The sequence below is a fragment of the Suillus bovinus genome, assembly GCF_016758785.1.
Source record: "Suillus bovinus strain UH-Sbo-P2 chromosome Unknown EDB93scaffold_30, whole genome shotgun sequence".
Taxonomy (NCBI): Eukaryota; Fungi; Basidiomycota; class Agaricomycetes; order Boletales; family Suillaceae; genus Suillus; species Suillus bovinus.
In genome coordinates this window covers 131,019-154,755 of record NW_024542086.1, presented here as the reverse complement: position 1 = coordinate 154,755, position 23,737 = coordinate 131,019, and the positions used below count along the sequence as shown (strand labels likewise).

General features: G+C 47.8%; 13 protein-coding genes across 13 annotated transcripts; 9 read left to right on the top strand and 4 right to left on the bottom strand.

Annotated features, from left to right (window-relative positions):
* The first annotated feature begins 509 nt into the window (after positions 1 to 509).
* Positions 510 to 1,989, top strand: EDB93DRAFT_1147968 (uncharacterized protein). Its single transcript, XM_041449546.1, has 6 exons — positions 510 to 829; positions 878 to 940; positions 999 to 1,157; positions 1,207 to 1,518; positions 1,568 to 1,648; positions 1,703 to 1,989. Exons 1-6 carry the CDS (start codon positions 668 to 670, stop codon positions 1,712 to 1,714), a joined length of 789 nt encoding a protein of 262 aa, XP_041307407.1. The 5' UTR covers positions 510 to 667; the 3' UTR covers positions 1,715 to 1,989.
* A 742-nt stretch (positions 1,990 to 2,731) lies between these two features.
* Positions 2,732 to 3,263, top strand: EDB93DRAFT_455221 (uncharacterized protein). The gene has a single exon (XM_041456433.1). It carries the CDS (start codon positions 2,837 to 2,839, stop codon positions 3,137 to 3,139), a length of 303 nt encoding a protein of 100 aa, XP_041307406.1. The 5' UTR covers positions 2,732 to 2,836; the 3' UTR covers positions 3,140 to 3,263.
* Positions 3,264 to 4,035: 772 nt separating this feature from the next.
* Positions 4,036 to 6,573, top strand: EDB93DRAFT_455007 (calcium proton exchanger). Its single transcript, XM_041456431.1, has 17 exons — positions 4,036 to 4,372; positions 4,432 to 4,552; positions 4,603 to 4,628; positions 4,679 to 4,736; positions 4,784 to 4,832; positions 4,890 to 4,899; positions 4,947 to 4,968; positions 5,015 to 5,165; positions 5,220 to 5,360; positions 5,414 to 5,457; positions 5,513 to 5,592; positions 5,640 to 5,729; positions 5,782 to 5,828; positions 5,879 to 5,918; positions 5,975 to 6,021; positions 6,076 to 6,143; positions 6,191 to 6,573. The coding sequence occupies exons 1-17, from the start codon at positions 4,109 to 4,111 to the stop codon at positions 6,202 to 6,204; spliced, it is 1,272 nt and encodes a 423-aa protein (XP_041307405.1). The 5' UTR covers positions 4,036 to 4,108; the 3' UTR covers positions 6,205 to 6,573.
* On the bottom strand, positions 6,076 to 7,709 carry EDB93DRAFT_455205 (Gtr1/RagA G protein conserved region-domain-containing protein). Its single transcript, XM_041456432.1, has 4 exons — positions 7,483 to 7,709; positions 7,005 to 7,434; positions 6,577 to 6,946; positions 6,076 to 6,520 (listed from the first exon to the last, which is right to left on the bottom strand). The coding sequence occupies exons 1-4, from the start codon at positions 7,527 to 7,529 to the stop codon at positions 6,435 to 6,437; spliced, it is 933 nt and encodes a 310-aa protein (XP_041307404.1). The 5' UTR covers positions 7,530 to 7,709; the 3' UTR covers positions 6,076 to 6,434.
* Positions 7,710 to 8,271: 562 nt separating this feature from the next.
* Positions 8,272 to 9,260, bottom strand: EDB93DRAFT_454987 (6,7-dimethyl-8-ribityllumazine synthase). Its single transcript, XM_041456430.1, has 2 exons — positions 9,003 to 9,260; positions 8,272 to 8,950 (listed from the first exon to the last, which is right to left on the bottom strand). The coding sequence occupies exons 1-2, from the start codon at positions 9,227 to 9,229 to the stop codon at positions 8,524 to 8,526; spliced, it is 654 nt and encodes a 217-aa protein (XP_041307403.1). The 5' UTR covers positions 9,230 to 9,260; the 3' UTR covers positions 8,272 to 8,523.
* A 17-nt stretch (positions 9,261 to 9,277) lies between these two features.
* On the top strand, positions 9,278 to 9,991 carry EDB93DRAFT_454933 (uncharacterized protein). Its single transcript, XM_041456429.1, has 5 exons — positions 9,278 to 9,300; positions 9,368 to 9,404; positions 9,459 to 9,633; positions 9,687 to 9,700; positions 9,752 to 9,991. Exons 2-5 carry the CDS (start codon positions 9,383 to 9,385, stop codon positions 9,841 to 9,843), a joined length of 303 nt encoding a protein of 100 aa, XP_041307402.1. The 5' UTR covers positions 9,278 to 9,300; positions 9,368 to 9,382; the 3' UTR covers positions 9,844 to 9,991.
* A 535-nt stretch (positions 9,992 to 10,526) lies between these two features.
* On the top strand, positions 10,527 to 10,945 carry EDB93DRAFT_1085731 (SRP40, C-terminal domain-containing protein; the record flags this gene model as incomplete). Its single annotated transcript, XM_041445933.1, has 2 exons — positions 10,527 to 10,742; positions 10,796 to 10,945. 2 exons carry the CDS (start codon positions 10,527 to 10,529, stop codon positions 10,943 to 10,945), a joined length of 366 nt encoding a protein of 121 aa, XP_041307401.1.
* Positions 10,946 to 11,483: 538 nt separating this feature from the next.
* Positions 11,484 to 13,377, top strand: EDB93DRAFT_1085702 (PP-loop family-domain-containing protein; the record flags this gene model as incomplete). The annotated part of the gene is made up of 5 exons (XM_041445930.1): positions 11,484 to 11,583; positions 11,637 to 12,181; positions 12,235 to 12,373; positions 12,396 to 12,581; positions 12,635 to 13,377. 5 exons carry the CDS (start codon positions 11,484 to 11,486, stop codon positions 13,375 to 13,377), a joined length of 1,713 nt encoding a protein of 570 aa, XP_041307400.1.
* Positions 13,378 to 13,403: 26 nt separating this feature from the next.
* On the bottom strand, positions 13,404 to 14,681 carry EDB93DRAFT_454615 (Alpha/Beta hydrolase protein). The gene is made up of 6 exons (XM_041456426.1): positions 14,430 to 14,681; positions 14,354 to 14,372; positions 14,179 to 14,306; positions 13,837 to 14,122; positions 13,770 to 13,786; positions 13,404 to 13,719 (listed from the first exon to the last, which is right to left on the bottom strand). The coding sequence occupies exons 1-6, from the start codon at positions 14,593 to 14,595 to the stop codon at positions 13,430 to 13,432; spliced, it is 906 nt and encodes a 301-aa protein (XP_041307399.1). The 5' UTR covers positions 14,596 to 14,681; the 3' UTR covers positions 13,404 to 13,429.
* A 588-nt stretch (positions 14,682 to 15,269) lies between these two features.
* On the top strand, positions 15,270 to 18,607 carry EDB93DRAFT_1147921 (YT521-B-like domain-containing protein). Its single transcript, XM_041449545.1, has 8 exons — positions 15,270 to 15,704; positions 15,761 to 15,900; positions 16,033 to 17,175; positions 17,226 to 17,389; positions 17,440 to 17,476; positions 17,531 to 17,649; positions 17,699 to 17,837; positions 17,887 to 18,607. The coding sequence occupies exons 1-8, from the start codon at positions 15,434 to 15,436 to the stop codon at positions 18,220 to 18,222; spliced, it is 2,349 nt and encodes a 782-aa protein (XP_041307398.1). The 5' UTR covers positions 15,270 to 15,433; the 3' UTR covers positions 18,223 to 18,607.
* EDB93DRAFT_1284400 (uncharacterized protein) lies at positions 18,196 to 20,287 on the bottom strand. Its single transcript, XM_041454483.1, has 2 exons — positions 19,437 to 20,287; positions 18,196 to 19,333 (listed from the first exon to the last, which is right to left on the bottom strand). Exons 1-2 carry the CDS (start codon positions 19,846 to 19,848, stop codon positions 18,624 to 18,626), a joined length of 1,122 nt encoding a protein of 373 aa, XP_041307397.1. The 5' UTR covers positions 19,849 to 20,287; the 3' UTR covers positions 18,196 to 18,623.
* Positions 19,710 to 21,231, top strand: EDB93DRAFT_454582 (TIM-barrel-protein domain-containing protein). The gene is made up of 3 exons (XM_041456425.1): positions 19,710 to 20,197; positions 20,247 to 20,900; positions 20,953 to 21,231. Exons 1-3 carry the CDS (start codon positions 20,003 to 20,005, stop codon positions 20,953 to 20,955), a joined length of 852 nt encoding a protein of 283 aa, XP_041307396.1. The 5' UTR covers positions 19,710 to 20,002; the 3' UTR covers positions 20,956 to 21,231.
* On the top strand, positions 21,168 to 23,179 carry EDB93DRAFT_454821 (WD40-repeat-containing domain protein). Its single transcript, XM_041456428.1, has 8 exons — positions 21,168 to 21,393; positions 21,455 to 21,614; positions 21,675 to 21,975; positions 22,040 to 22,217; positions 22,272 to 22,368; positions 22,421 to 22,552; positions 22,608 to 22,709; positions 22,755 to 23,179. The coding sequence occupies exons 1-8, from the start codon at positions 21,359 to 21,361 to the stop codon at positions 23,040 to 23,042; spliced, it is 1,293 nt and encodes a 430-aa protein (XP_041307395.1). The 5' UTR covers positions 21,168 to 21,358; the 3' UTR covers positions 23,043 to 23,179.
* Positions 23,180 to 23,737: the final 558 nt, after the last annotated feature.

Genomic DNA, 23,737 nt, shown 5'->3' with positions numbered 1-23,737 from the left:
CATGTCTTGGTTTCTCTGTATTCAGTTGTACGTATCCTCTTGCAATATGGAACAAATGACAGCCTGAGTTCCTCAGGAACATGGGGTTGTGTGAAAGCCGGCCTGACGTTAGAACTTTATATGTACTCGGGATGTGGAGAATTTCCGACTGCCGGTGATAGTGGACGACCCGTCTCTGCGACAAGTGTCCATGACATTGTGAATTCATTCATATTGTACTTAGTAGACGACCCGTTTGTGACAAGCGTCCATGCCATGTCAAAGTTCATTCGGGTCGTTATCCATGCTGTCGTTTCCGAGGTCAATGATCATAATATATTTATTTGAAGTTGTCTCGCGATCCTATGTTACAAGGCTGGATGTTGCAAGGCAACCTCATGTATGGCAAGCACAATGGCTGTTCCTGATTTTTGCTTCCGCTAGCTGTGGCTGGCTGTGGCAGTGTTGAATTTCCCATCTTAATAAGGTTTCGGAACGCATTTTGTTTATCAACAAACAGGTAAACGCGCCCGCACGTGACTGAACGCGTTTTGGGTATAAATGTGGATAACTTGACTTGATTGCCTACTCCATCTTTTGTCCCCTCCACGCTCAAATTCTAAATTCTGCGAATCTCACACTTTATCGCACATCTCTTTTACTTAGACGACTACACTCAACAGTAACAATGTCTTCCAACACTTCAGCTTCTCCACCCCCTATTGAGACTCTACCGGCTTCTTCGTCCAAAACCAAGAAGACAGCGGCAAAGAAACCTGCATCGAAGAAGGCTCCCGCAAAAGCTGCTCCAAAGGTTGCTTCCCATCCTTCATGGAAGGATATCATCAAGGTTAGTCAGTGAAATCGGACCAATACAGTTTTATAACTTTATCATCAGGCCTCCATCACTGCTCACAAGGAGGACGCCCGCAGTGGTGTGTCGAGAGCAACTATTAAGAAGGTACGCATGTTTTTTTATATATATCTTTGCTTAATAATATATAATGTTTGCTTGACAGTTTGCCGAGGAATCCTACCATATTGAGGTATCTGGTACAAACTTGTACCAGCTCAACCGCGCTATCACATCTGGTGTCACAGCGGGCATTTTTGCCTTGCCAAAGGGTCCTTCTGGCAAAGTCAAACTCGCACCGAAAAAGAAGGCATCTGATGATGAGGTATGCGGCAGTAATGACGATCTTGTTTTATAGCGCTCACACGAGTCAGAATTCAAAGCCCGTATCTGTGAAGAAGGTAGCCGTGAAGCCTGCCTCGAAGAAGGCCCCTGCTCCAGTCAAGAAGGCTGATGCTCCGGCCAAGAAGACTGCCACGAAGAAGCCGACCACCGCATCCAAGGCAAAGAAGCCTGCCTCACAGAAGACCACCCCAGCTGCCACCAAGAAAGCTGCCACCGCAGCAGCACCAAAGAAGACCGTTCCAAAGAAAGCTACCGCCGGTGCTCCTACCAAGAAGCCTGCAGTGAAATCAGCAGCACCTGCTAAAAAGGCATCTACCGCGAAGATGGTAGAGAAGAAGAAGGTAAGCTAACAAGTCGAGTTTCTTTTATCAACCTCACACTCCACCTCAGGTTGCAGCCAAGGCTGCAGCTACCAAGGCCGCCAAGAAGCCTACCCCCAAAGCAAAGTCATCTTCATCACGAGCCAGAAAGGTAAGCTCTTCTAGTCGTGTTCGCTTATTTGAATTCATATCTTCGGTTTTCCAGGTTTCTGCTTAATGATATCCTGTACCACATCGCTGAGACACGATTTCTTTTCTATCTGGTGTGACATTAGGTGCCCCTGTATTTTTGATACCTACTTTATTCGTGTACTAGTATTGCATATCATTTCATTGAGACTAGGAGCAAACTCACTTGAGTTACAATGTCCTCGCTATCCGGACTGAAGGTCACTGGTGATAGTCAGATGATAGTAGGGCTTACAATCTAGTCTCTGGATGTGGTCTGTAACCTTAGATGATAGACAATCAAAACTGGACATTGTGCATCAATTGTTAAGAGTTGCATTAGTAGCGCACGACTAGGCAAACAGGAAGTCGGTCTTCCACCCTTCTGATCCTTTCAAGTTAGTCATCATCATGATGAGCCCACTCAAGGTGATACCTCCAGCGTGGGTTTGCATTTCCTTATAATTCCGAGAATCGCCGTATGGGCAACCTCGATTCGAACCCTTCTGAATCGTTCTGCGAGAGTTAAGATCGAATTATGATATCCAGAGTATCATGACGATGGAAAAGTGTAAGTGACTAACAATTGTACTCTGCGCTGGGGTCCCGGCGGTGTAAACGACTATCTGGACCTGTAAAAACACACTTCCTGCCAAAGATTCGAAATTCGGAATTTTTGGATCTTCGACAGAATGATTGAGAGAGTGAACGTAACCATGCGCCCGGGTGTCTGATTGCGCACATGCCTTGACCTTTCTAGGGATCTAGCAGACAGCTGTGTCACCGCCGTGACTGTGGATATAGCACCGCCTCCAGCTTGGTCTAGTGACAATGCTTCGCACGTCCAAGCAGGCAATATTCGTCTTCAGGAAAACATTATGCGTACATCCGCACCTTTCTCCAGAAATCCAAACTTCCAAGGAAAGTTGCTTGTGATAAGGACTATCTCAAGGCGATGCTAGCCAAAAAGGTGACAACAATTAAACAAGGCACAGGTTGCCCAGACATAGATCTGTTCTTGGTTAGGGTCGCTGCGGTGATTCATGATTATAAACCATTACGGCCAGCGGAGTTCGGCTGTGCGACATGAGAATCGAATGAAACATCCTAACCCTCAGTATATTGTCACGGTAGACGAACATAGTATGAATGATGTGCCAGTAGGTAAGTAATGGCTTGGTGTTGGCTTGGTGCGTACTTCGTCGTGTTCGGCCATTCGAATGAAAAGAAGCTGAGAAACCTTCTAGATTTTGAAAAACGAATTTCCTTTTACAAAATTCAGGGGCTAGAAAACCAATTCACTTCTGGCCGAGTAATACTTGGGAAGTCATTTACGGCTCGAGATGACCACTCAGACTCACCACATAAATCATATCACTACACTGTCCGGAATGCGCAGACTTACCGCCCAGAACCTTATCATCTTCTTCCCGCAGTCAGTACTCGTTCTTACCACAAAGGGTATCGATCATGACACTCCACTTCATGGACCACCGGCAACCTCCCGAGGCTGTGGCTCTGAGCTTCTCAACGTAGATGAACGTCACGATGACGCTATCATCATATAGGCCACTTAAGGTGATGGGCTTCTAGTATGGCATTCCTATAAGAGTCGCTTTACAAAACGAGCAACCTCCGTTCGAGACCCGTGAGAGCTGAAATTCCAGTCGTCATACGAGAAACAGAGCCTATCAGTGTCAACGAAATGAAAGTGTACTCACAACTATGTACTACTTTGGATTTGAGGTCCTAGCGCTGCGATAAGAACGGCCAGCTGATCCTGTGAAAACGCGCTTGCTGCAAGAATTGTATTATGACGGCCCGGATTACTCACTAACTTTAACCCCATCCATGATGACAGGCCTCTGCTTCGGAATGAACTCCTTGGTCTGTACTCCAGTGCCACGAAAATGAGATGTCGAGGATGCAAATGCGGGCCCCAAACATTGAACTGGTCCTTCCGACTCCTTCTGATACGTCGTCATTTGATTTGATTTTCTGAATGGTTGTGCATAGTGCGGAATCCGCGGATGCCAATCAGGCCAAGACTGTCTGGGCCTGAACAGAGTCTTATAGATGCATTTGTCCTTGCTCATTGGTGATGACGGGCGTGCAGTGGAGAGAGTGAGCGAGCTGTGAGATTATTGTGGGTATGTACTGCGTACTGCAACTGTCACCGCCGTTCTTGTGCTGCATGCATACTGCCCGCAGCGCTAAAATGGTGTACCATCAGGCGCTAATTATCATGATGGAATAGGGCGCAATGCCAGCGCGTAGTCGAGGGAAAAGATCGACCCAAGGCTTCCAAAAGAACGTCCATCCCGAATATGTAATACCTGCTTATGGCATAACTCAATAGGTGCAGCACAGGCTGGTGATATATAAGTGGTTTCTTGCAGAATGTTCCAAATTCACAACGTGAAACACCTCTACCCAATCACCCATGACCACTTCTGAATCCTCACCATTACTCGAAAATGGCGGTCACTCGGGCCATAGGAATCTTTCTCTTACTCATCGCGTTATCCACTTCATAAAAGGCAAGGATGAGCCGTCATGGGCAGAATCCTTCAAGTTCTTCATCTTTGGAACATGGTTCAATATCTTACTCGTATTCATACCTTTGAGCGTCATAGCTCACAACTTGGACTGGGATGCTGGTTTAATTTTTTTGTTTAGTTTTATGGCTATTGTTCCCTTGGCTAAGGTGATAATAACTTGCTCCTAATCATCAGATTCTTGGAACACTGACACTGTCGTTTCTAGTTGTTGGGCGAGGCTACAGATCAATTGTCTGTCAAATTAGGGCAAACTATGTCAGGTCTCCTTAATGCATCCTTTGGTAATGCCGTAGAAATCATCGTTGGCATTGCTGCCTTACTCAATGGTTTGTCCAACGCTTTGCCAATAGTCGCTTGCAACTCATGATGATCCTAGGTCAGTTGCGAATCGTTCAGACGTCCGTGAGTGTCTTCGTACGGGCTCTAATTACGATATATTTATTTTGGCTTAGATGCTTGGATCGATCTTATCAAACATACTGCTCGTCCTTGGTTGTTCGTTTCTCGCTGGTAAGGGGCATCGGCTTTTGAAGGAGAGTGTGCTCACTCGAACATAGGTGGATTATATCATGAAGAAGGAATTTTCAATGGTACTGGAGCTCAGGCGTGCGTCCTCTGTTTTCCCGCGCCTCAAACTCTTTGTTGAACTGCAGTAATCTTCAGATCTGCCTCCGTAAGTTACCTGCCCTATTCATCGCCAGAATAACTAACCAAGTCTAGCTTATGACTTTGTCGTGCATCAGTACGAATATCTTATCCAACTTGAAAGTTTTGTTAATGTTTTATAGCGCTTGTTATTCCTGCGGCCTATGCAAGTACCACAGACGCTGGAGCGCAGAACAACTGCGATGATGCCTCTGAATGTCCCACTGCGGGTCTACTCTTGATTTCCAGGGGCACTGCCATGTTGCTCCTGGGAGTTTACTGTGCCTACCTTTGGTTTCAGGCATGTTCTAATATCTTTTTCTTTCTTCTTTAATGTACTCATCCAAGCTTTCAGTTAAAATCTCACCCCAAACTCTTTACGTCGCCTCCAAGTTCACCTACTGATCAATCAAACGGTGAGGAAACGGTAGCAACGACAGAAACGGAGGAAACAGTGCCTCGTATGGGAACAGCCGCTGCTGGTGTTGCGTAAGTTTGGTTTCATCATTTGCTATATTCAGCCCTTATCCTTATTCCTAAAGACTTTTATCGGTAACTGTGGTCATCGCATTTTGCGCCGAGTATCGTAAGTGTCCCACTTTGTTCCCTTCGTCTTATATTCAATTATTCAATTTTGCTAGTGGTTTCCTCCATCGAGGAAACTGCAGTACGCTATTCTATCCCGAAGACTTTCATTGGTGTTGTCTTGTTGCCGATCGTGGTATGTCAAGCTGTATCCGGCCAACTGTCTACCAACATTGTCTGTAGGGCAATGCTGCGGAACATGTCACTTCAGTCTGGATGGCAATAAAGAATAAATACGAGCTCACCCTCACTATTTGCATCGGGAGTTCCATTGTAAGTGTAGACCATTTATCATAAGCTTGTGTTTGTGCTGACTATGGAACAGCAAATTGCCTGTTTCGTCGTGCCGCTTCTCGTGATCGTCGGTTGGATGTATGATCGTGTATTTCCTCACGCGAAGTGCTCTCACTTTTTTTGTTTAGAGTTGGTCAACCCCTGACATTGCACTTCCACAACTTTGAGGTATGTTCATTCAAAGCATATTACGCATATCATTGAAGTTTCTGATGAACCTTCAGACAATCGTCCTTTTTGTATCTGTCTTCCTCGTCAACCTGTTAATCATGTCAGTTTCCCTTTCGCATGTTGGTCCCATCGGCAATTAACTCGCTTGATTCAGGGACGGGAGATCGAATTATATGGAAGGTCTCATGCTCCTTACCCTCTACTTGGTTATCGCCATCGCATGTGAGTTGCCCCTTGAACCCTTTAATCACATTCTGAACGCATTTTAGTTTGGGTGGCCTGAGATATCATTTATGATTGTAATTATTGGTACCCGATATTTCCCGGCGTCTATCCCTCATGCACCCTTTCAAGTTCCTTTGATGGCGGGCGGGAGGTCAAAGTAGCTAGCAACAAACTAATTTCTGCGCCACCCATTTCTTTATATACTACCTTATTCCTTTAGGCATGTGACACTGTATGTGAAAGGGAAACATCATACATGGATTCATAATAATCCGCAAATGTGAACGTTTACTTTTCTAAGATAAGGCTGTCTCCCTGAAGTTCTTCAAACTTCTTGCGCGCCATGCAGATATTCATCTTAATGGCCGCCGTCTCTGTATGTGTGAATGTGGGTGAGCTGGAACCGACCATTTAGTAGTAACAAACTGACCGATAACTGGGTCATGGACTACAACTAACACGTAAGTATTTTTGGTCATTTCATCAAGCACAGCAGTGAATTCTGCCAGTTCCATTTCAAGAGAGCGAAATTCCTCCCTGAGCCGTGAGCATGACTGTTTGAAGGCTTTGATGAGTTCTGAAGTCCTTTCATATCGCTTTGGATCCAGTGCATGATAAACAACAGGGCCGGAGGGGAAAGCATCGGAGGAGTCGTTTCGCGAAGACGTTGCAATGACGAGGAAGGTGGTGCGTTCAAATAGTATCACCTCAGTGGCACTGCAAGCTTCAGCGAAGATACGGAGGTGTTTTGAGAGGTTACGAGCGTTCGGAATTAACGTGTTCACAATATTTGACCATGCCTTGCGCAAAATTTATTGGTAAATCGATCGCAGAAGAATCTAGAGGCATTCACGATACCTTGTAAAGACTCTCATCATAGATGCTCGTCCCAAACACCTTTACCGATGTCTCGCCACTGGCTTTCACAAGTTCTGCCACCTTGCGTTGCACGACGGCATTCCGCTCGGTATCCCTCACCAAGTCTATTTTGTGCACCAAGAGAAACACGTTCGCATCCTTGCTGAACTGCGATAATCCATGCAGGCAGTCCTGATAGTACTCCAGATCCTTCTCCATTTCGCGAGACTCGACGTCAAAGACATAAATCATGACCCCGACGTGCGAAAAGATGATTGAGCGCTGCGTACTCAAGTATGAATCCATGAATGCATCTTGTCCACCACAGTCCCAAAGGTTAAGGATGAGATCGCCTAGGAAGCGGACGTGATTCTGCTCGACGTCATTTGTTGCACCAAGACGGGAGGTGAGGGATGCTGGGTTATTGGAGCTGAAGAGCGTTCAGCTTGTCCAAGTGAGGCTGACGGTAGTGTCTTACAATATCATGGACCTCATGGAGGTCTTTCCACTACCAGACGCTCCCATTAATAGTACCTAGTAAAGTTTGCACAATGACTATCCTGCGTGGCAGACGTAAGAGCTTTGCGCACTTTTTTCTTCATCTCGAAGCGATATTACTTGGTGAGCTGAACGTATACCGTCCCTTCCACAAGTTGGAGTTCCACGGCAATCGACACCCCGGCCCACAGGCTGAAGTTAGCAGTCACGCAAATATTGTCACTAAGTCACGACATATGGCCGGTTTCCAAGTTAAGAGCACAAGCTCAGTTAGTATTCAGCATGAGCGAGCAAGTATAGTATCGACTAGCAGATCGTATATCTATGTGCAAGGGTGACCATCATTAGTGCTGTAGTTGTCAAATTGTGGGGGAGACATTGATGGTTGTCTATGTAAGTCACTGTTCCGATGGTCACGGTGACTTGCTAGTGCAAACATACTAACAAGCGTCGCTGAGAGCTGAGAGGAATGGCTTAAATGTTCAGACCAATTACATGTATATAGAGGGCATAACATGACCCTGATACATGGGACATTAAGGCCGGGATTACCCAGTTCGCCCACTTAAAGTCGGAGGTCCTCACATGAAACGTTAATACAGATTTCGACGCAAATCGGGTACAGAAAATCTAACACACACTGCCATAATCCAGTGCACCGCATGCAATCTTATTGAACCGAGTGTGTAAGACGCACTGCGAACATGAATTTGTCATGGACGGCAGTGCTGCTACACGCTGAATTGATGAGGAGCCCGCGTATGATGGGCAAGGCCTAGAAGGAATGACAACCGCTAGAAGGTTGCTGCACTGATAACCTGACAACAGAATGCTTTCGCAGTTATCTGAAATCAGACACGGCGTCTGAGTTATTGTTACTTCTGAAAATCTGGGGTATAGTCGCTATCAATTACAACCGAGACCTTTTACATCAATCAGAGCGCTCGCCTCGGTGTTCAAGAAAGATTGGGAGTTGACGCACAAGTGATATTGAGTAGCCGCGGCCCACGACCCATCAATATCAAAGGAATTTCCCTTCAGCCCATCGTCTGCTCTGTACTCCCATCTCCACGGCTGCAAGTCCCCAGTCCTCGCCATGATTGTGACCCTTCTCTGCCCCTCTGCCGAGACCAGCTCGTTCCAATGCTTGGTCCTCTGTGAGTGCTGTTAGGACACCAAAGATCACAGGGACACCTGTGTCAATCTGGATTTTCATGAGGGCGTGAGAAACGCTGTCGCAGATATACTCAAAGTGCATCGTAGAGCCCTTGATCAAGACACCAATGGCTACTACTGCATCAAATGGAGCGTTTGGTATGTTTGCAAGTGTCGAAGTGGGAGCAGAAAGTTCCTTGTTGGATGGAAGTGATGTCGAAGAATCGCCGAAGCTCAACCCGAGCAGATCGCCAGAAGATGTGGCCGTTTGAACACGAGATCCTGCAATCACTCTATAGAATAGCTGAGCTTATGTGTAAGACGGAGAAACTGTATCATACGTACTTCGAGCACGCGAAAGGAAGTTCGAAACTACCAGGGACAGACTGGACAACGATGTTGGAGTCCTTAACCCCGCATGCTTTCAGCTTGTCGATTGTGCCCGCCAAAAGTGAATCAATGACAGTCTTGTTCCATCGCGCATGCACGATGGCGATACGTAAACTAGAGCCATTGAATTGAGCACTGGATGGACCCTTGATTGAACTCATGGTTGACGACATCATTATCATACTAGAAGGGGGTACAAATGAGGTAAACCCGATACTGTATTTGACATTGTTTATGCATCTCTCTAAATTTTGTATGTAGTACACTTTCGTGACGGCGGAAGTCTCACTCTTGTTTCCTCAACTCATCCCAAGTGGCAGGTCATCCTCATAGTGATGTCGGACGCGAACCTTGCAGGTAGGCTCATCGCTACATTTGTGCATCTGAGAAACTGAAAAAAGTCGCTCGCAGTGACATATTCTTTAATCTATGCATTTCTCAAACAGCAGTCCCAGACAAAAGCAGCTGATGCTGTACAGAAAGCTGCAAGGAGCACCATCGTCTTAAAGGATGATTTGCAGCTCGAGGGTCCACCTTTGGATGAGATAGTCAAGCAATGGAAAGAGTCGCATGCTAATGACAGTTCGTGAGTCTTCATTTTCCCATACGCTATTCTTTCACTCAAGCACGAGAATGTAGTTCTGACTCCGACTGTATGTATTCATTGTCACTAGTCGTACGAGCTTTATTGACAAGTGTGATAGCTTCAGATGATTCCTCTGACGGTGCGTTATACCAATCATGCACAAACGGGCTTCGATATGTAATTCTGGGCAGACTCCTCGACAAGTTCTAGCTCTGATTCCAGTTCCAGTTCATCCGATTCAACGTATGTTGTCGAGACGTATAATTTATCTTGCTCACAAGTCAGCATAAAGTTCAGGGGATGACGCAGGCATGTATATTTTGTTCTCCCTGTGGGTTGCCGCCTCACGACCACAGATTCATCGTCAAGTGAAAGCGAAAGCGACAATAAAAAGGGAATCAAGGCCTGTAAAAAGGTCCCTACGGTTATCTCGTGTGGTGACCGTGAAACGAGTGCCACCCTGTCCTCTGGTATACTCCCATTATCGGTGTCAGCTTCATCAGTACTAATTTGTCAAAGATGCCAAGGCTCCTGAAGTCAAGTCTAAAGTCGCCAAAAAGAAACCTTCTGTCAAGGAAAGCTCGAGCTCAGAGTCTGATTCTGATTCTGATTCTGATTCTGATAACTCTACGACTGATTCCGCGCCCAACAAAAAGCTAGCCCACAAAGACGCCCCCAAAAGGGTCGGTGATTCATCAGATTCCTCCTCCAGCTCCTCCTCCAGCTCCTCTAGTTCAGACTCCAGCTCCTCTGACTCAGAGTCTACATCGTCCGACTCTGAGTCCACCACCTCGAGTTCTGAGTCCGAGTCTGAAGCCGAGATAACTCCCATCTCTGGGAAGATTCCCGTCAAACGTGATGTCGTGTCAATCCCAAAAGAGGAACTGCAGGTGATGAAAAAGCGAAAGACATCTGAGTCTGGAGCTGCTGTGATAACCGCTGTGGCGCCAGCACTATCCACCGATGATGTGCGAGTTTCAGCGAAGGACAGAAATATCCAGAAAAATGGTAATGGCAAGCCCCCGCGAAACACGAATGAGCGATTCTCGAGGATAAAACCCCAAAATATACCTTCAGAACACCTTCTGGACAACGGGTACGAAGCAAAGGTGAGGTCTATCTTTGGTCCACCTGCGAGACTTAACCCTCTTTCTTCGTACAGGGCGGTATCAGTAATGACTATGGTAGTCGTGCACACCAGGACTTGATTGTCACACGGGGTGCAGGGTTCAGGAAGGAGAAAAACAAGAAGAAAAGAGGTTCATATCGCGGCGGAGAAATCACTGTGAGCATGCTCTTTCTTCGGTGTTGATATGGTCATCGTCTGATGGATGTGGCAGTTACAAAGTCACAGTATCAAGTTTACAGATTAGACACATGTATTGACTGGTCGAACATACGTCGCATACATCACATTAATTACTTCTCCAATTCGTTTTCTTTTCTGTAAACACATTGTGCCGATCGCTTCACATTCATGATAATAGACCGTACGTAGCAAATTTCAATGGGTGAGTCGATATCATGATGGAACACAAGTTGGATTTAATCCGATATTGTTCTATGTACCGGCTTTGATTGTGTACATTTTGCTTAAAGCTTGTCGCAACCATAATAAAATGGCTCAGGCTAAACAATTTATCGAGAATGATAAAATGTCACTGACTTCGAGAATTGTCGATTCCAAGTTCAGAGACTAGTTGTTGCACAGCCACAGACCACTGTCTCGCGGTCGACCAACTTGAAGTTTGTAGAAGAAAGACAACAATTCCTTCTTACAGAGAGTTATTCCGTAGCTCGCAAAAGTTAGCAACTACTCTGCTCAGGGCCAAACCTGACCGCTGTCCACAATGGCGGGCATTGGTCCTGCACCAATTCTCTTCAATGAATTTTTTCAAATGTTCATGAGGTGCATGCCTCCAAACGGATGGCCAGTGAACTCCAAGATTGGTGTGTTGCTCTTCATCGTGTTCTCGTCTGAAATTTAGCGTATTCTATCTTAGCCGTTGGCAACTCTGGAGGACCAGATTCCACTTGCTTGTTATTCCTCCTCCAAAAGTTGCTGACTGACCTGCGCTCAAAAACCATGGCGAGACAATCGATTCCGACCTCAGTCGTCTCTCTCTCCGTCAACCACAACCTCCAAGAAGCTTCACATTCGATGGCAGCTCGTTCTGCGGCGAACGCAGCAGCCATGGGGATTGAACATCTGACGCTTGACATACCTTGGGGAACACCGCCGTTCTCTGACAAACCTGTTGCTAGTCAGTCGATGGAGCAAGTCGCGCGGGAGGCGCGATATCATGTTATATTTGATGGGATGGCGCGCACTGGTGCCCACTCAGTCGCATTTGGGCATCATGCTGACGATCAAGTAGAGACTTCATTGATGCGCCTTGCAAGGGGAACGACAGAACTTGGCGCAGGAGGCATGCGACGATGCCGCAGGTGGGGTATGGGTACCGGTGATGTAGAAGGTGGACTTGGGTGGGTTGGTCACCATGGATTGGACCGTTGGATCATAAGACCTCTTCTTGACGTCAGAAAGGTCAGGGCTTCTTGAAATGGATTTAGTTTGGTTTGTTGATGACTGACTTGTAGGACAGGATCCTTGCTACCTGTGAAGAACACCAGCTCGATTACGTGAATGATCCGACAAACTTTCAGCCCGAGATTACTCTAAGAAATGCAATTCGGCAAATGCTGACTCTGCAGGAAGAGGGCAAAGATATGGTGTTGTGTTTTCTTGAATGCATATCCAGCATTACTTATCATCACGCAGTCTGCACTTTCTGGGCTACCACAACATATTTCTGGCTCTCTTGAAAAAATAAAGGTAGCTGCAGCTGACCTCCAGGAAACCACAATGGATCTCGAAGGTGGATTGCATCAACTTCATGGGGCAGTGAAGGTTCTTTCGTCGCGACTCGAGGACGTTGATAATGAGGGTGAGTAATCACCGCATAAACACCCTTCAGATCAGGATTCATGGTCTTGCTAGTCACATTCCACCTAAAAAACCTGACTCTCCCTTCTCCTCCAAGTACTCTCATCCTCTCCTCGCACGCGTTGCCTGCTATCGTGGATCCAACTGTTCGTCTTGCTCTGGTCCTTCGGGTCATGCGTTATGTATCGTTCCATCCATGGGGATCTCTGCGTGCGGACGGCAATCGACGCAGAACTAGCATACAGCGCATCATCGATACTCTGTGGCAGTCTGACGGTGCCCCACCATTTACTGCAGGTGGTGGAGTACTTTGGCAGCCTGCGATATTCAGCGCTAAGAAGCGACTCCGAGTGGGCACGCAGTGTCTCGGTCGCCGATTACAACTAGGCGAGAGATTTGCCTGGATGGCATCTAGACTGCCTGCTGTTCCTTACAACATGTTGGACACTGCAATATTACCTTCAAAATTGGACATCGATGTTACGGAACGCCTCGCAAGCGCCACGAGTCGTGGCGACGACTTTTTGGAAGTTCTATTTGACTGCCGTTTCCTTGTGCGTTTCGATCTATCACAGATTCCAGAAGAACTGGTCGAAGCTCTACGAAAATCCCAGGAGACAGGGGTGAACGTGAGAATTAAGCCTCATACAAAGTATTATTGGCCCAAGGTGGTGTTGCGAAAGCCTTCTTGTGTAGATATCGCATATGCTACACTGATGGATAACGGACAGATAGACACATTTGGGCACGCGCCTTGGGTAACGATGAAATACATAAGGCTACTGGACGCGACTTAGCACACGGTTTATACTATTACACGTACATTACTGCAGCAATACCAAATCCTTATCACAAACGGGCCTTCTCCCCCTGCAAAAACATCTCATAGACATTATACCAAACCTGGGGATTGAAGTACTCGACCCAATCATGACCGAAACGAAGAGTTGGTACCGAACCTGGTGCATTTCCTACCGGTACCACACGCGCCCATGGAATAAGCCTTAAAAAGCCCCGAACTTCAGAGAAAGGCACGACCTGATCAAGTTCACCGTGGATGATCATGAATTGAGTGTCCGGTGAGAGGCGAGAATGAAGCCCAGTAAAATCATATTGAGAACTTGCTCGTTTTTGCTGTACTGTGCCAAGATAAACGTTACGCTAAGATGACTTTGAGAAGGATACCTACATATGGTCTTTAATGGCCTGAGCATTTGGTCAGCACTGATCATGTCAAATAAAGGGAAGAGCTCGACCTGTCAATCAAGGAGCGATCTACGATCTCTCTGATTCTCTCCTGATTGGCTTCACTAGCAAACCACTCGGGGTCATAGCTGGGGAGCATACTGAGGCGCACCGTCTCCTTTATCATCTCAAGTGTCAAGCGTGACTTCGGTATACTTGGGATCTTGAGTCCGTATTTTGGGTCCCGGATAGGTGTGAATGTAGTACAAGCGAGTACGACGTGTGTCACACGAAAAGGTAGGGGAGTCGGATTCGTGCGATGAAAGGGTAAGAATAAAAGACTCTGAACGACGATGCCTTGAAATACGCGTGAGGTTCCGAGCTGTGGTGTGAATTGCCTTCCTTGGACCTACCTCCCATGGAATGACCGCAAAGAGCAACCTCGGTCCACTGAAGATGATGAATTAGAGAGAGAAGGTCTCTTGCCAGTGTTTCGATAGTAAAAGGGTCATCTTCTAGAGACTGGGAGTCTCCCATGCCTCTGCTCATAGTTAAACAAGGAGTCAGAAAGCGGTCTTTGACATTTACCTGTGATCATAGACCAATACTGTATCGAGTCAATTTATACGCATTGTTCGTTCGGTGTGTACTATTAACCACAGACCTTGTCGACATTTGGCTAGTAGCGATGATACTTTCTTCGTGTCCCCCCGACAGGATGTAGTACCACAGACGAACACGAAGGGAACTGATGTCTTGTGATTTGAGCCAAGCACCTCATATGCTAACTGAGCTCCATCGGGAAGTTGCAAAATGGAGTAGTCGTTCATCTTGACAGTTGTCAGTAGAACGCCAGCGAGGTCCCGCCTCGAAAAGGAAATCGATCGAGGTCACAGCATAAAACAGTCTCGTCGTGTGTTCGGCGCTTTCCGACCACGCCTTCCTTGGTACCGGTGGTAAGTTGTTCAAGATATCAAAAGATTTTGGCCTGATCTTGTTCCATCACATGATGATGGTCACTGCCGAAACTCTGAGCGCTGAGCAGCGGAACGTTCGGCTGCACGACCCGCAGTTGATGGCACATGCAGGAACACACGAATTTGCTGTACACTTCAGCCATGCAGAGCTTTGCTTCTGCCAATTCGGTTCAGCGATCATCGTCGGAAAATCATGATGCTTAAAGTACATATGAAAATCGTTCGCCCGCAGCAGTCATTGCCATGATCCTTCAAGCTTCAAGACCATTTCCCAGCTCATACTAAGTGACTAAAATTATAGATCTCATTTGCTCTCTGGTGACACGGCAAATCGGAAAAATCGGAAAATATTAACCGCACCCGCGTTATCTCTGGCGGTTCTGTCCAAGTTAGTGCAAAGATTGGTTCAGATATCCTAATTTCCTGCTGCTGTCGGTATGGTACTTTTGGATGAGCAGAACGAAGACGGCGATGTGTTATTACTTGGTACTTTAGCTGTGTTAATGCAATTGATAGTCGTGCTGTGTCACAGCTTTCATAGAACGTATGAGAAGTTCGGAATAGTCGGTAACTCACCCACGTTCTCCAATTTTCTTCTTTCTCTTCTGATTTCTGCCAGATCGCTCTGATCAGTACCTACTCTGGTCAGTCTCTCCAGTTGAGACATCAGGAGACGTAAAAATTATCGCCGATGTCATCCCAGGCGACACATCAGATTTCCCCTCCTCTCGTACCAGCATCTCCTCCCTTAACTGGTGGCGTCCGGCGCCATCACACGATCTCAGCTTCATCTCGTGCAGTGAGGGCTGGCGCTCGTGCTACCATTTCTGAAGAAACACAGGAGCAACAACTGTGGAATGATGATGAGCCTGTCGATGAAGATTGGGTCGGTGGAGTTGGCGCAGTGGGAGAGAAAACAGTCTCATTGCATCGACAAAGCTCTCTGCCCACAAAGTATAAAGGTATGTGAAAGTTACATCAGATCTTTGCTCACAGCTTACCGTTACATTCCCTCCAGCCTTCCATGGGCAGAAAAGCTCACGACAGACAGGGAATCTCACCCCAAGGACTATGAATAGTTTGTCCGCCATCGCTGGTCACGAAGGCGACGAAGAGGACTGGGAGAGCGAAATGAGAGGGTTGCATAATGACGACGAAGTGAGTCGCTGCTTAATTTATTTCTCCATCCTCTACGCTATTGGTAAACATTTCAACGCCATCTCACGGATATTCCAATATTGGACTCGTTACGTCTCTCATTAACTTGCATGCTTACCTGTATTCTCACAGCACGATATGTCCAACTCTGAGCCTGCCCAGCATCAACACGTCGTTGACGCCCAATCGCAGCCATCTACAGGCAATCCATCCCCTCTGTCACCTCAATACTCAACTTCGCACGTCCCTTCTCCGCCTCCCGCCGGGTCAGGCGTGCGGCGCCACCAGAGCCTGACTTATGGGGCTCAGAGTGGTGTCAGGCAAATGACCTCTTCGGGGCTCAAGCGTGCTGGGACTGTTCAAGGAAGTGGACGTCATCCCTCAGTCGGACATAGTCCCAGCCCCCCACAAGGAGAGGAGGAGTATATCGAGGAACAGGAGCTTGTCAATCCTTACGAAGACGAGTCCTACTTCGCCTCCCGGTCCCCTGTACCCGGCCAACAGCAGCAGCAGCAGCAATATACTGGCGGACAGTATCCAACAAGCCCTATGGGGCGGTCCTCTCCGTGGAATACACCCGGTGCTGGGGAGTGGCGGACCCCTGGTGGATCATTTGCTGCGGCTGGAAATCCCGACGACCTCGCGCGTGCTTTGTCCGGCCTCGAAATCAACAACAATATCTATGTCAGTAATATGGCATATCAGGCGGGACAATCTGCCCATCCTCCCCGGTTCCAACCCACTCATCCGCCCCCCGTCCTTTCCCCTGGTATGCGCTCGGGAAACGTACAGGGCGCCAGTAACGGCTCTCGCAAATTGCAGTTAAACACTGATCTTGATGGGCGGAAGACCCCAACTGCACAGCCCGGACCGGCGCCCGGCAGCGTCCCAGCGTACGCCCAGGCTCAACAACAAATGCATCAATCACGCGCTGGTTCCATGAACGATGCTGAACGTGCAATGGCTGCCACCGGTGCTACGTCTTGGGAGCAAAAAGAGAAGCTTGACCAACGCACTTCTAACCCCAACCTGAACTACCGATACAATCAGGGTCAAAAAGGCAACATCCCTAGCGTACCGTCCATTCCTTCGCAGTATCTCAATCAACAAAGCGGCCAAGCTCCGCGAATGGGGAATTCCTTTGGCCTGGGACAGACACAGAATGACAACAACACCCAACCCGTTCCTGGGTTCGTCAACACTCCTGTGGACGTTCCAACTCTGATTGCTGGAAAAGGTTACAATCCGCCCAATTTCGACGTTCGTCCTGGTTTTGTACGCTTTCATTGCTTTGTATGTCACTACCTTGATTAAACACTGCCTAGGCCCGCTATTTTGTTATCAAGTCATATACAGAAGATGACGTTCACAAATCTCTGAAGTACGAGATATGGAGTTCTACTGATCCTGGAAACAAGAGACTTGACAAGGCCTTCAAAGAATGTGGTGGGAGGGGTCCCATCTACCTTTTTTTCAGCGTGAATGCTAGGCAAGTAATTTGGTTATTCAATGCTAATGTATGCTCACCTTCACCTCCAGCGGACATTTTTGCGGAATGGCGGAAATGTTAACCCCAGTGCGTATACTTTGCTCCCGGATCTCCAAATATTCATCTTTTTCTTCCCTGTAGGTGGACTACACAAGAAGCAGTACAGTATGGGCGTCGGACAAATGGAAGGGTGTATTCAAAGTGCGATGGATCTTCGTTCGTGATATTCCGAATGCCAATTTGAGGCATATCCGCTTGAAGTAAGCTGCCGCACGAACAGAAGAACTTGTCTGCTTACCGTTCGGTTAGCAACACTCAAGAACGCAAGCCAGTGACAAACTCCCGAGACACCCAGGAGCTGTTACCTGAAGCTGGTCAAGAAATGCTTCGTATCTTCCACACCCACCCTGCGAGAACTTCTCTGCTGCAGGACTTTGCTTTTTACGAGGTGCGTGATGGAGAGTTTGTATTTGGGTTGGTGTTCATATCGCTAGCAGCTTCAAGCGATGCAGAAGATGCAGGTGAATCAGCATCAACAAGGGGGAACATCCGATGGTCCCACACCACCATCGCAATCTCCTCCCCCACAACAGGCTATGTTCCCGATGAACATGGCGAACATGGCGAACACCCCTGCTATGTACGGCGCAATGACGCCGGGCATGGGTGGTGCGTTGTCTCCGCATTTGCTCTCTATGCAAATGGGGATGGGCATGATGAGCCCACCCTTCAGTATGCAGCAGAGTCAGGCTATGCACCAGAGTGTCATGCGTCACCCCAGCCCTGGTCCTCCTGGACAGAACTTCATGGGTATGGGTAGCGTGCCCTACTAAAGCTAGCCCCTTCACGAATTTATGACCTTTCTCTTTCCCTCTGCAGAGGAATGTAAAAAATCCTTGATCGCTAACATTGGATATAGATTTATATGTTTTGTGCCGAATGTCTTCCTAGTTTGTATATCCGTCACTATGTTGAGTATCGCCGCCTCTTCATCTCTTCATCTTTCTCTTTCTCGTTTAATATTGTAACCATAGCCTCTCTTGTCTCCCTTGTCGCACATTCACCGAGACCGATATGCTACACTGCAGCTGTACAACGGCCATGGACATGGGACTTTGAATGGACGTGGATAACTGCTTGTTCGCTACATTGTAACTGTTTTGCCTGCTATTCCCTATCTATACTACATGCTGGTATTGCAAAAATCGAGAATTTCACTGCTATTTCTACCACATTACAATCTACTGTCCAGTAACAGCTCGTGCAACGCCTGGGCGACCCTCAATGCGAAAGAAGGGTCATTGATATTCACACCAAGCTCTTCCACTGGACACAGCAAACCACTCTTCAGTGCGTCCAGTAGAGCGCCGTCCGCTTCAGCATCGCGAAATGGACCTTTGTCTTTGTCGATACCCGAAAAGCCTTGCAAGGGCAGGATAACGCGTGTCTTATCGGTGGGTGCTCCCTTCAGCTTTTCTACCATGATCTGACCGAGCTTTGAGCATTCCTCGCGGGAGGTGCGCATCAGGGTGACTGAAGAGTTGTGATGACAGAATAGTCGCCCCTGGAATTGTTTCGGAATGGTATCCGCTGGTCCAAAGTTTACCATATCCAAGGCTCCCACTGACACCACCTGTGGAATACCACACCTTGCTGCTGCTTCGAGACGACGAGGACCAGCAGTGAGTACACCACCCACTAGTTCATCCGCAAGCTCAGTAGTGGTGATGTCAAGGACCCCAACAAAATGACCCTCGCGGACGAGTCTCTCCATTGCTAAGCCCCCAGCACCTGTAGCATGGAATGCCATTACAGAGTATCCCAGCTCCTCCAGCTTCTGGGTAGCTACTTGCACACATGGAGTGGTCAAGCCAAACATGCTGACTGCAATAGTCGGGCGTGATGACTTCAAATCCGCACGAATAAGAGAATGTTTCGCCATCCCTGAGATGGCATGTGCCGCATTTCTTAGGATGACTTCTAGTATTGAATTCATGCCGGCGACGTCGACGACAGAATACATCATTGTGATATCTGTTTCTCCCACATAGTGGGCAACGTTCCCCGGATGCCATGGTGGACAACATCAGCTTGGGAAAGCCGATGGGTAGGGCATCTCGGAATGCTTTCGTGCAGACACTCGTATTGCCCGAGCCTCCCGCGCCAATGACCCCTGCGATACTCTGAGTTGAGTGTAGACGTGCTAGGAGCTGAGTTAAGGCGATGGTCATAGTCTCCAGAGCTTGACTGCGGGAAGATGTATCATGAACAGTAGATGTACATTCCTTCAGTACATCTGAGCGGGGAATGTCGATGTCGCACAAATCAGATGGAGGATAGGACCCGATGTCGATCAGGATAGCCTCGCAGACGGCAGTTGATTGAATAGTTCTTTTGATGAAGAGAAGAGCCTCTAACTTGGTGTCGCAGGTACCTATAACTGCGACAGTGGGTGGCATTGTTAAAGCAGATCAGGTCTGGGAGACCTTGGCCCAACACGTTTGACGATATGGAGCCTGGGCCTTGCCTCGGATTATGTCATACATGTGGATGCGAGACGGAGCTCGTGGAAAAAGTGCGGGGCACTATTCTCGTCAGAGGTCCACAACTTGAATGACGGAGAAAGTGACCTCGAAGCGACAGCAAGTGCTGGAGCGGCTGAGAGATAACATCAGCCGAGGGGTGGCGATTGTGGGCGGAGGTGCAGGGGTTGGGCTCAGTGCAAAGATACAAGAGGCGGGGGGAATTGACCTCATCATCCTATACAACTCGGGTCGTTATCGGATGGCTGGTAGAGGATCCTTGGCGGTGCGTGATCTTGCTATGTCCACAGGGAACCAGCTGATTGATTGTTTAGGGTCTGATGCCTTACGGCGACGCGAATGCCATCATGCTTGAAATGGCCCGTGAAACTCTGACTATCGTGAAAGATACAGCGGTCTTAGCGGGGATATGCGGAACAGATCCATTTCGGGATATGTCACAGCTCCTGAAGGAGGTCAAAGACTTGGGCTTTACCGGAGTTCAAAACTTCCCTACAGTTGGCCTCATTGACGGTGTATTTCGACAGAACCTGGAGGAAACAGGAATGAGCTATGAGAAGGAAGTTGAAATGATCCGAATGGCACACGAATTCGATCTGCTGACAACACCATATGTCTTCAACGTCGACGAGGCCGAACGAATGGTGAGGGCGGGAGCTGATGTCATCGTAGCTCACATGGGCCTCACGACGAGCGGTACGATTGGTGCCAAAACTGCGTTGACCCTCGATGATTGTGTGGTCCGGGTTAAGAGGATTCTGGATGCAGCTGTGCAAATCAGACCAGAAATCCTAGTTCTTTGCCATGGCGGTCCCATTGCCACCCCATCAGACGCAAAATATGTCATTGAAAGGGTTCCGGGCATTCATGGTTTCTTTGGTGCTAGTTCGCTCGAGCGGCTGCCAGTCGAATCTGCTATGAAAGAGGTTGCACAAGAATTTAAAGCAATCCGTCTGCCTGCCCGCCTGGTAAGAATAATAAAACAATGTCCGAGTGTCAATACTAACAGTGATCCGATAGTAAAATACACAACGAGCGTATGATATGCGCCATATACCGTTGTCAACCTATGATTGAGGTGGCTGTTGACAGGGGATATAAGCTGGTAGTTGGTACCTGCGACACTACCGTACTGATAGCACGAGTTCAGACAGCTGAAAAACGATCCAGTGTATATCAGATATACCATGGTCATAAATGCAGATTGACAGACCAATATACTTATAACCACTGAAATCGAATCAGGGCCAAGTTCAGTAGTGGCTACTTATAGAGACGCGACTTGTAGAATCAACAAGGCAAAACAAGATCTTGCCAGTGACTTGTCGTCGGACCACAGTACCAGTAACAACATCTGTTGACGCGTTGTATCCCATAGCCTTTAGCTCAGCTGCGTTCAAGCCACCCACAAGTTTTTGAAGTCACGATGGCGCTCCTCTCAGACCGTCAAAAAGAAGAACTGTGCGTGGACCGGGGTCCGGAACATTTGTGTACTACTGACCATGACCGTCTATCGATATAGGCATAAATCCATGCTAGAGTACCTGCATACGAGCAATTTTACAGCAGCCTACAACGCATTAAAGGAGGACACAGGGGTGGAGTATACACCAGATCCCAAAGCCAAGTATGCGGGTCTGTTAGAGAAGAAATGGACTAGCGTTATACGGCTACAGAAGAAGGTGCGTTCCGAGATGTGCATTTAGCATCATGTTGATGATCGAACTCATGTGTCGTTGCAGATCATGGATCTCGAGACCCGAAATGCATCTCTTCAAGAAGAACTATCAATTGCTCCATCAAAACGTGCCGCAATGCAGGCGGATTGGGTACCTCGTGCTCCCGCAGCACACGTATTGACTGGCCACAGAGGTCACATCACGCGCGTCGCTTTCCATCCACAATACTCGATATTAGCCTCTGCAAGCGAGGATGCAACAGTGAAGATATGGGACTGGGAAACAGGCGACTTTGAACGGACGTTAAAGGGACACCACCGTGCCGTCCATGATGTCGATTTTGACCATAAGGGACACTTGCTCGGTGAGTGACACGCACGTGTGTGAAAGCACCACTGACGAGTCCGTATCGGCGATGATGTTCACAGTGACATGTTCATCTGACCTATTTATCAAGATATGGGACTCTGAAAATGAGTGGAAGAACACAAAGACACTATCAGGGCATGATCACTCGGTATCCTCGGTCCGATTTATGCCAGGAGATCAATATATTGTCAGTGCAAGTCGAGACAGCACAATTCGCGTTTTCGATGTTGCATCAACGTAGGAATACACTCTTGCATTTCTTCGAGGAAGCTGACTTCACATATAATAAAGACATCTAGTTCGAACGATCTCTGGTCATTCAGAATGGGTGCGTTGTGCAGTGCCCTCAGATGATGGCCGGCTACTTGCAAGCGCGTCAAAAGACAAGGTAAACCTTCATCTTTCGGTCAATAAACATCCTTTCATGTTCGAAATTTTAGACTGCAAAATTGTGGGATCCTCTGACTGGAGAATGCAAAGGAGAGCTAAGAGGGCATGATAACGAGTTGGAAGCGGTTTGCTTTGCACCCGTGGCTGCATACGCCGCCATTCGTGAGCTTGCGGGCCTGCCAGTAAGACCAGATAATTATCAGCAGCAATCACACATCTAAAATCATTCTCATCTAGAACGTGGGTCCCAAGGGTCCCGGGGCTTATGTCGCTACTGCATCCCGAGACAAGACCATCAAGCTTTGGGACGTCCAGAGCGGACAGATGATTAAGAACCTTGTGTGTATACTCTCCTTGGCGCAGACACCTACTGATCCTCCCTAGGCCGGACATGACAACTGGGTGCGCGCACTTGTCTTCCACCCCTCCGGCAAGCTCCTTCTGTCTGCGGCGGACGACAAGACAATACGTGTGTGGGAGCTGTCCACAGGGCGATGCATGAAGACCGTAGAGGCACATTCTCACTTTGTAGCAACGCTTGCATGGGGTCGGCAGAGGGTTTCCACAGCGAAATCAAACGGCGCGGACGCGAAGGCTGGCGAAGCAGAAAAGCTCGTCAATGTTGTTGCCTCTGCTGGCGTTGACCAGATAATCAAGATATGGCTTCCATGATACGTTCACTCAGAGAGCTTAAGCTACACTTTGAATTTGGCAGTATATGCGCTTTCGCACTTCGTTTCCATTCTCTGCGAGGCCTTAGTGAGTCCTTAGCCTTCCCATGGGTCTCGTAGCGGGGGCTGATATGCACTACTAGTTTGGCTACTAGGCGCGGCACATCGTACGACTCTCCTTACGACAAACCTATCACGATCATTCATTCACGAACTTTCTTCTTTCGCTCCCAAGATTCGGTTCCTTCAACATACCCATATTACTCCTATATATTCAGGTTGTAACACTGTACAAGATACATTCGGGTTCTTCGCAAACGGGACAGAAAGTCACACCAGTTAAACTATGTGCCATCAAATCCACAACACTCGGCATGATATGACAATCTTCGGGGCTCGCCAATGAGTTTGAACGGGGATCCGAACATCGTGTTTTGGTTTTGTCAGAGCACGCTATCCGACGAATTTGATGCCACTGGAAGCAATAACCCTGGAAGAGTTCGGAGTCTGTGCCAAACCTGTCTTCAGTGGCTACGCCAGATGTCTTTCTTACCTCTACCGGCGATGCGGTGGCCACCTGGTCGAATGACATCTCAAACTTACGCGCTTTTCAAAGGAGCTGTTTCTTGCTTTTGTATACCAAATGATGGTATGCTCTCTCAGGCACCTTCCTGCTAATAGTTCAGAGTGTATGAC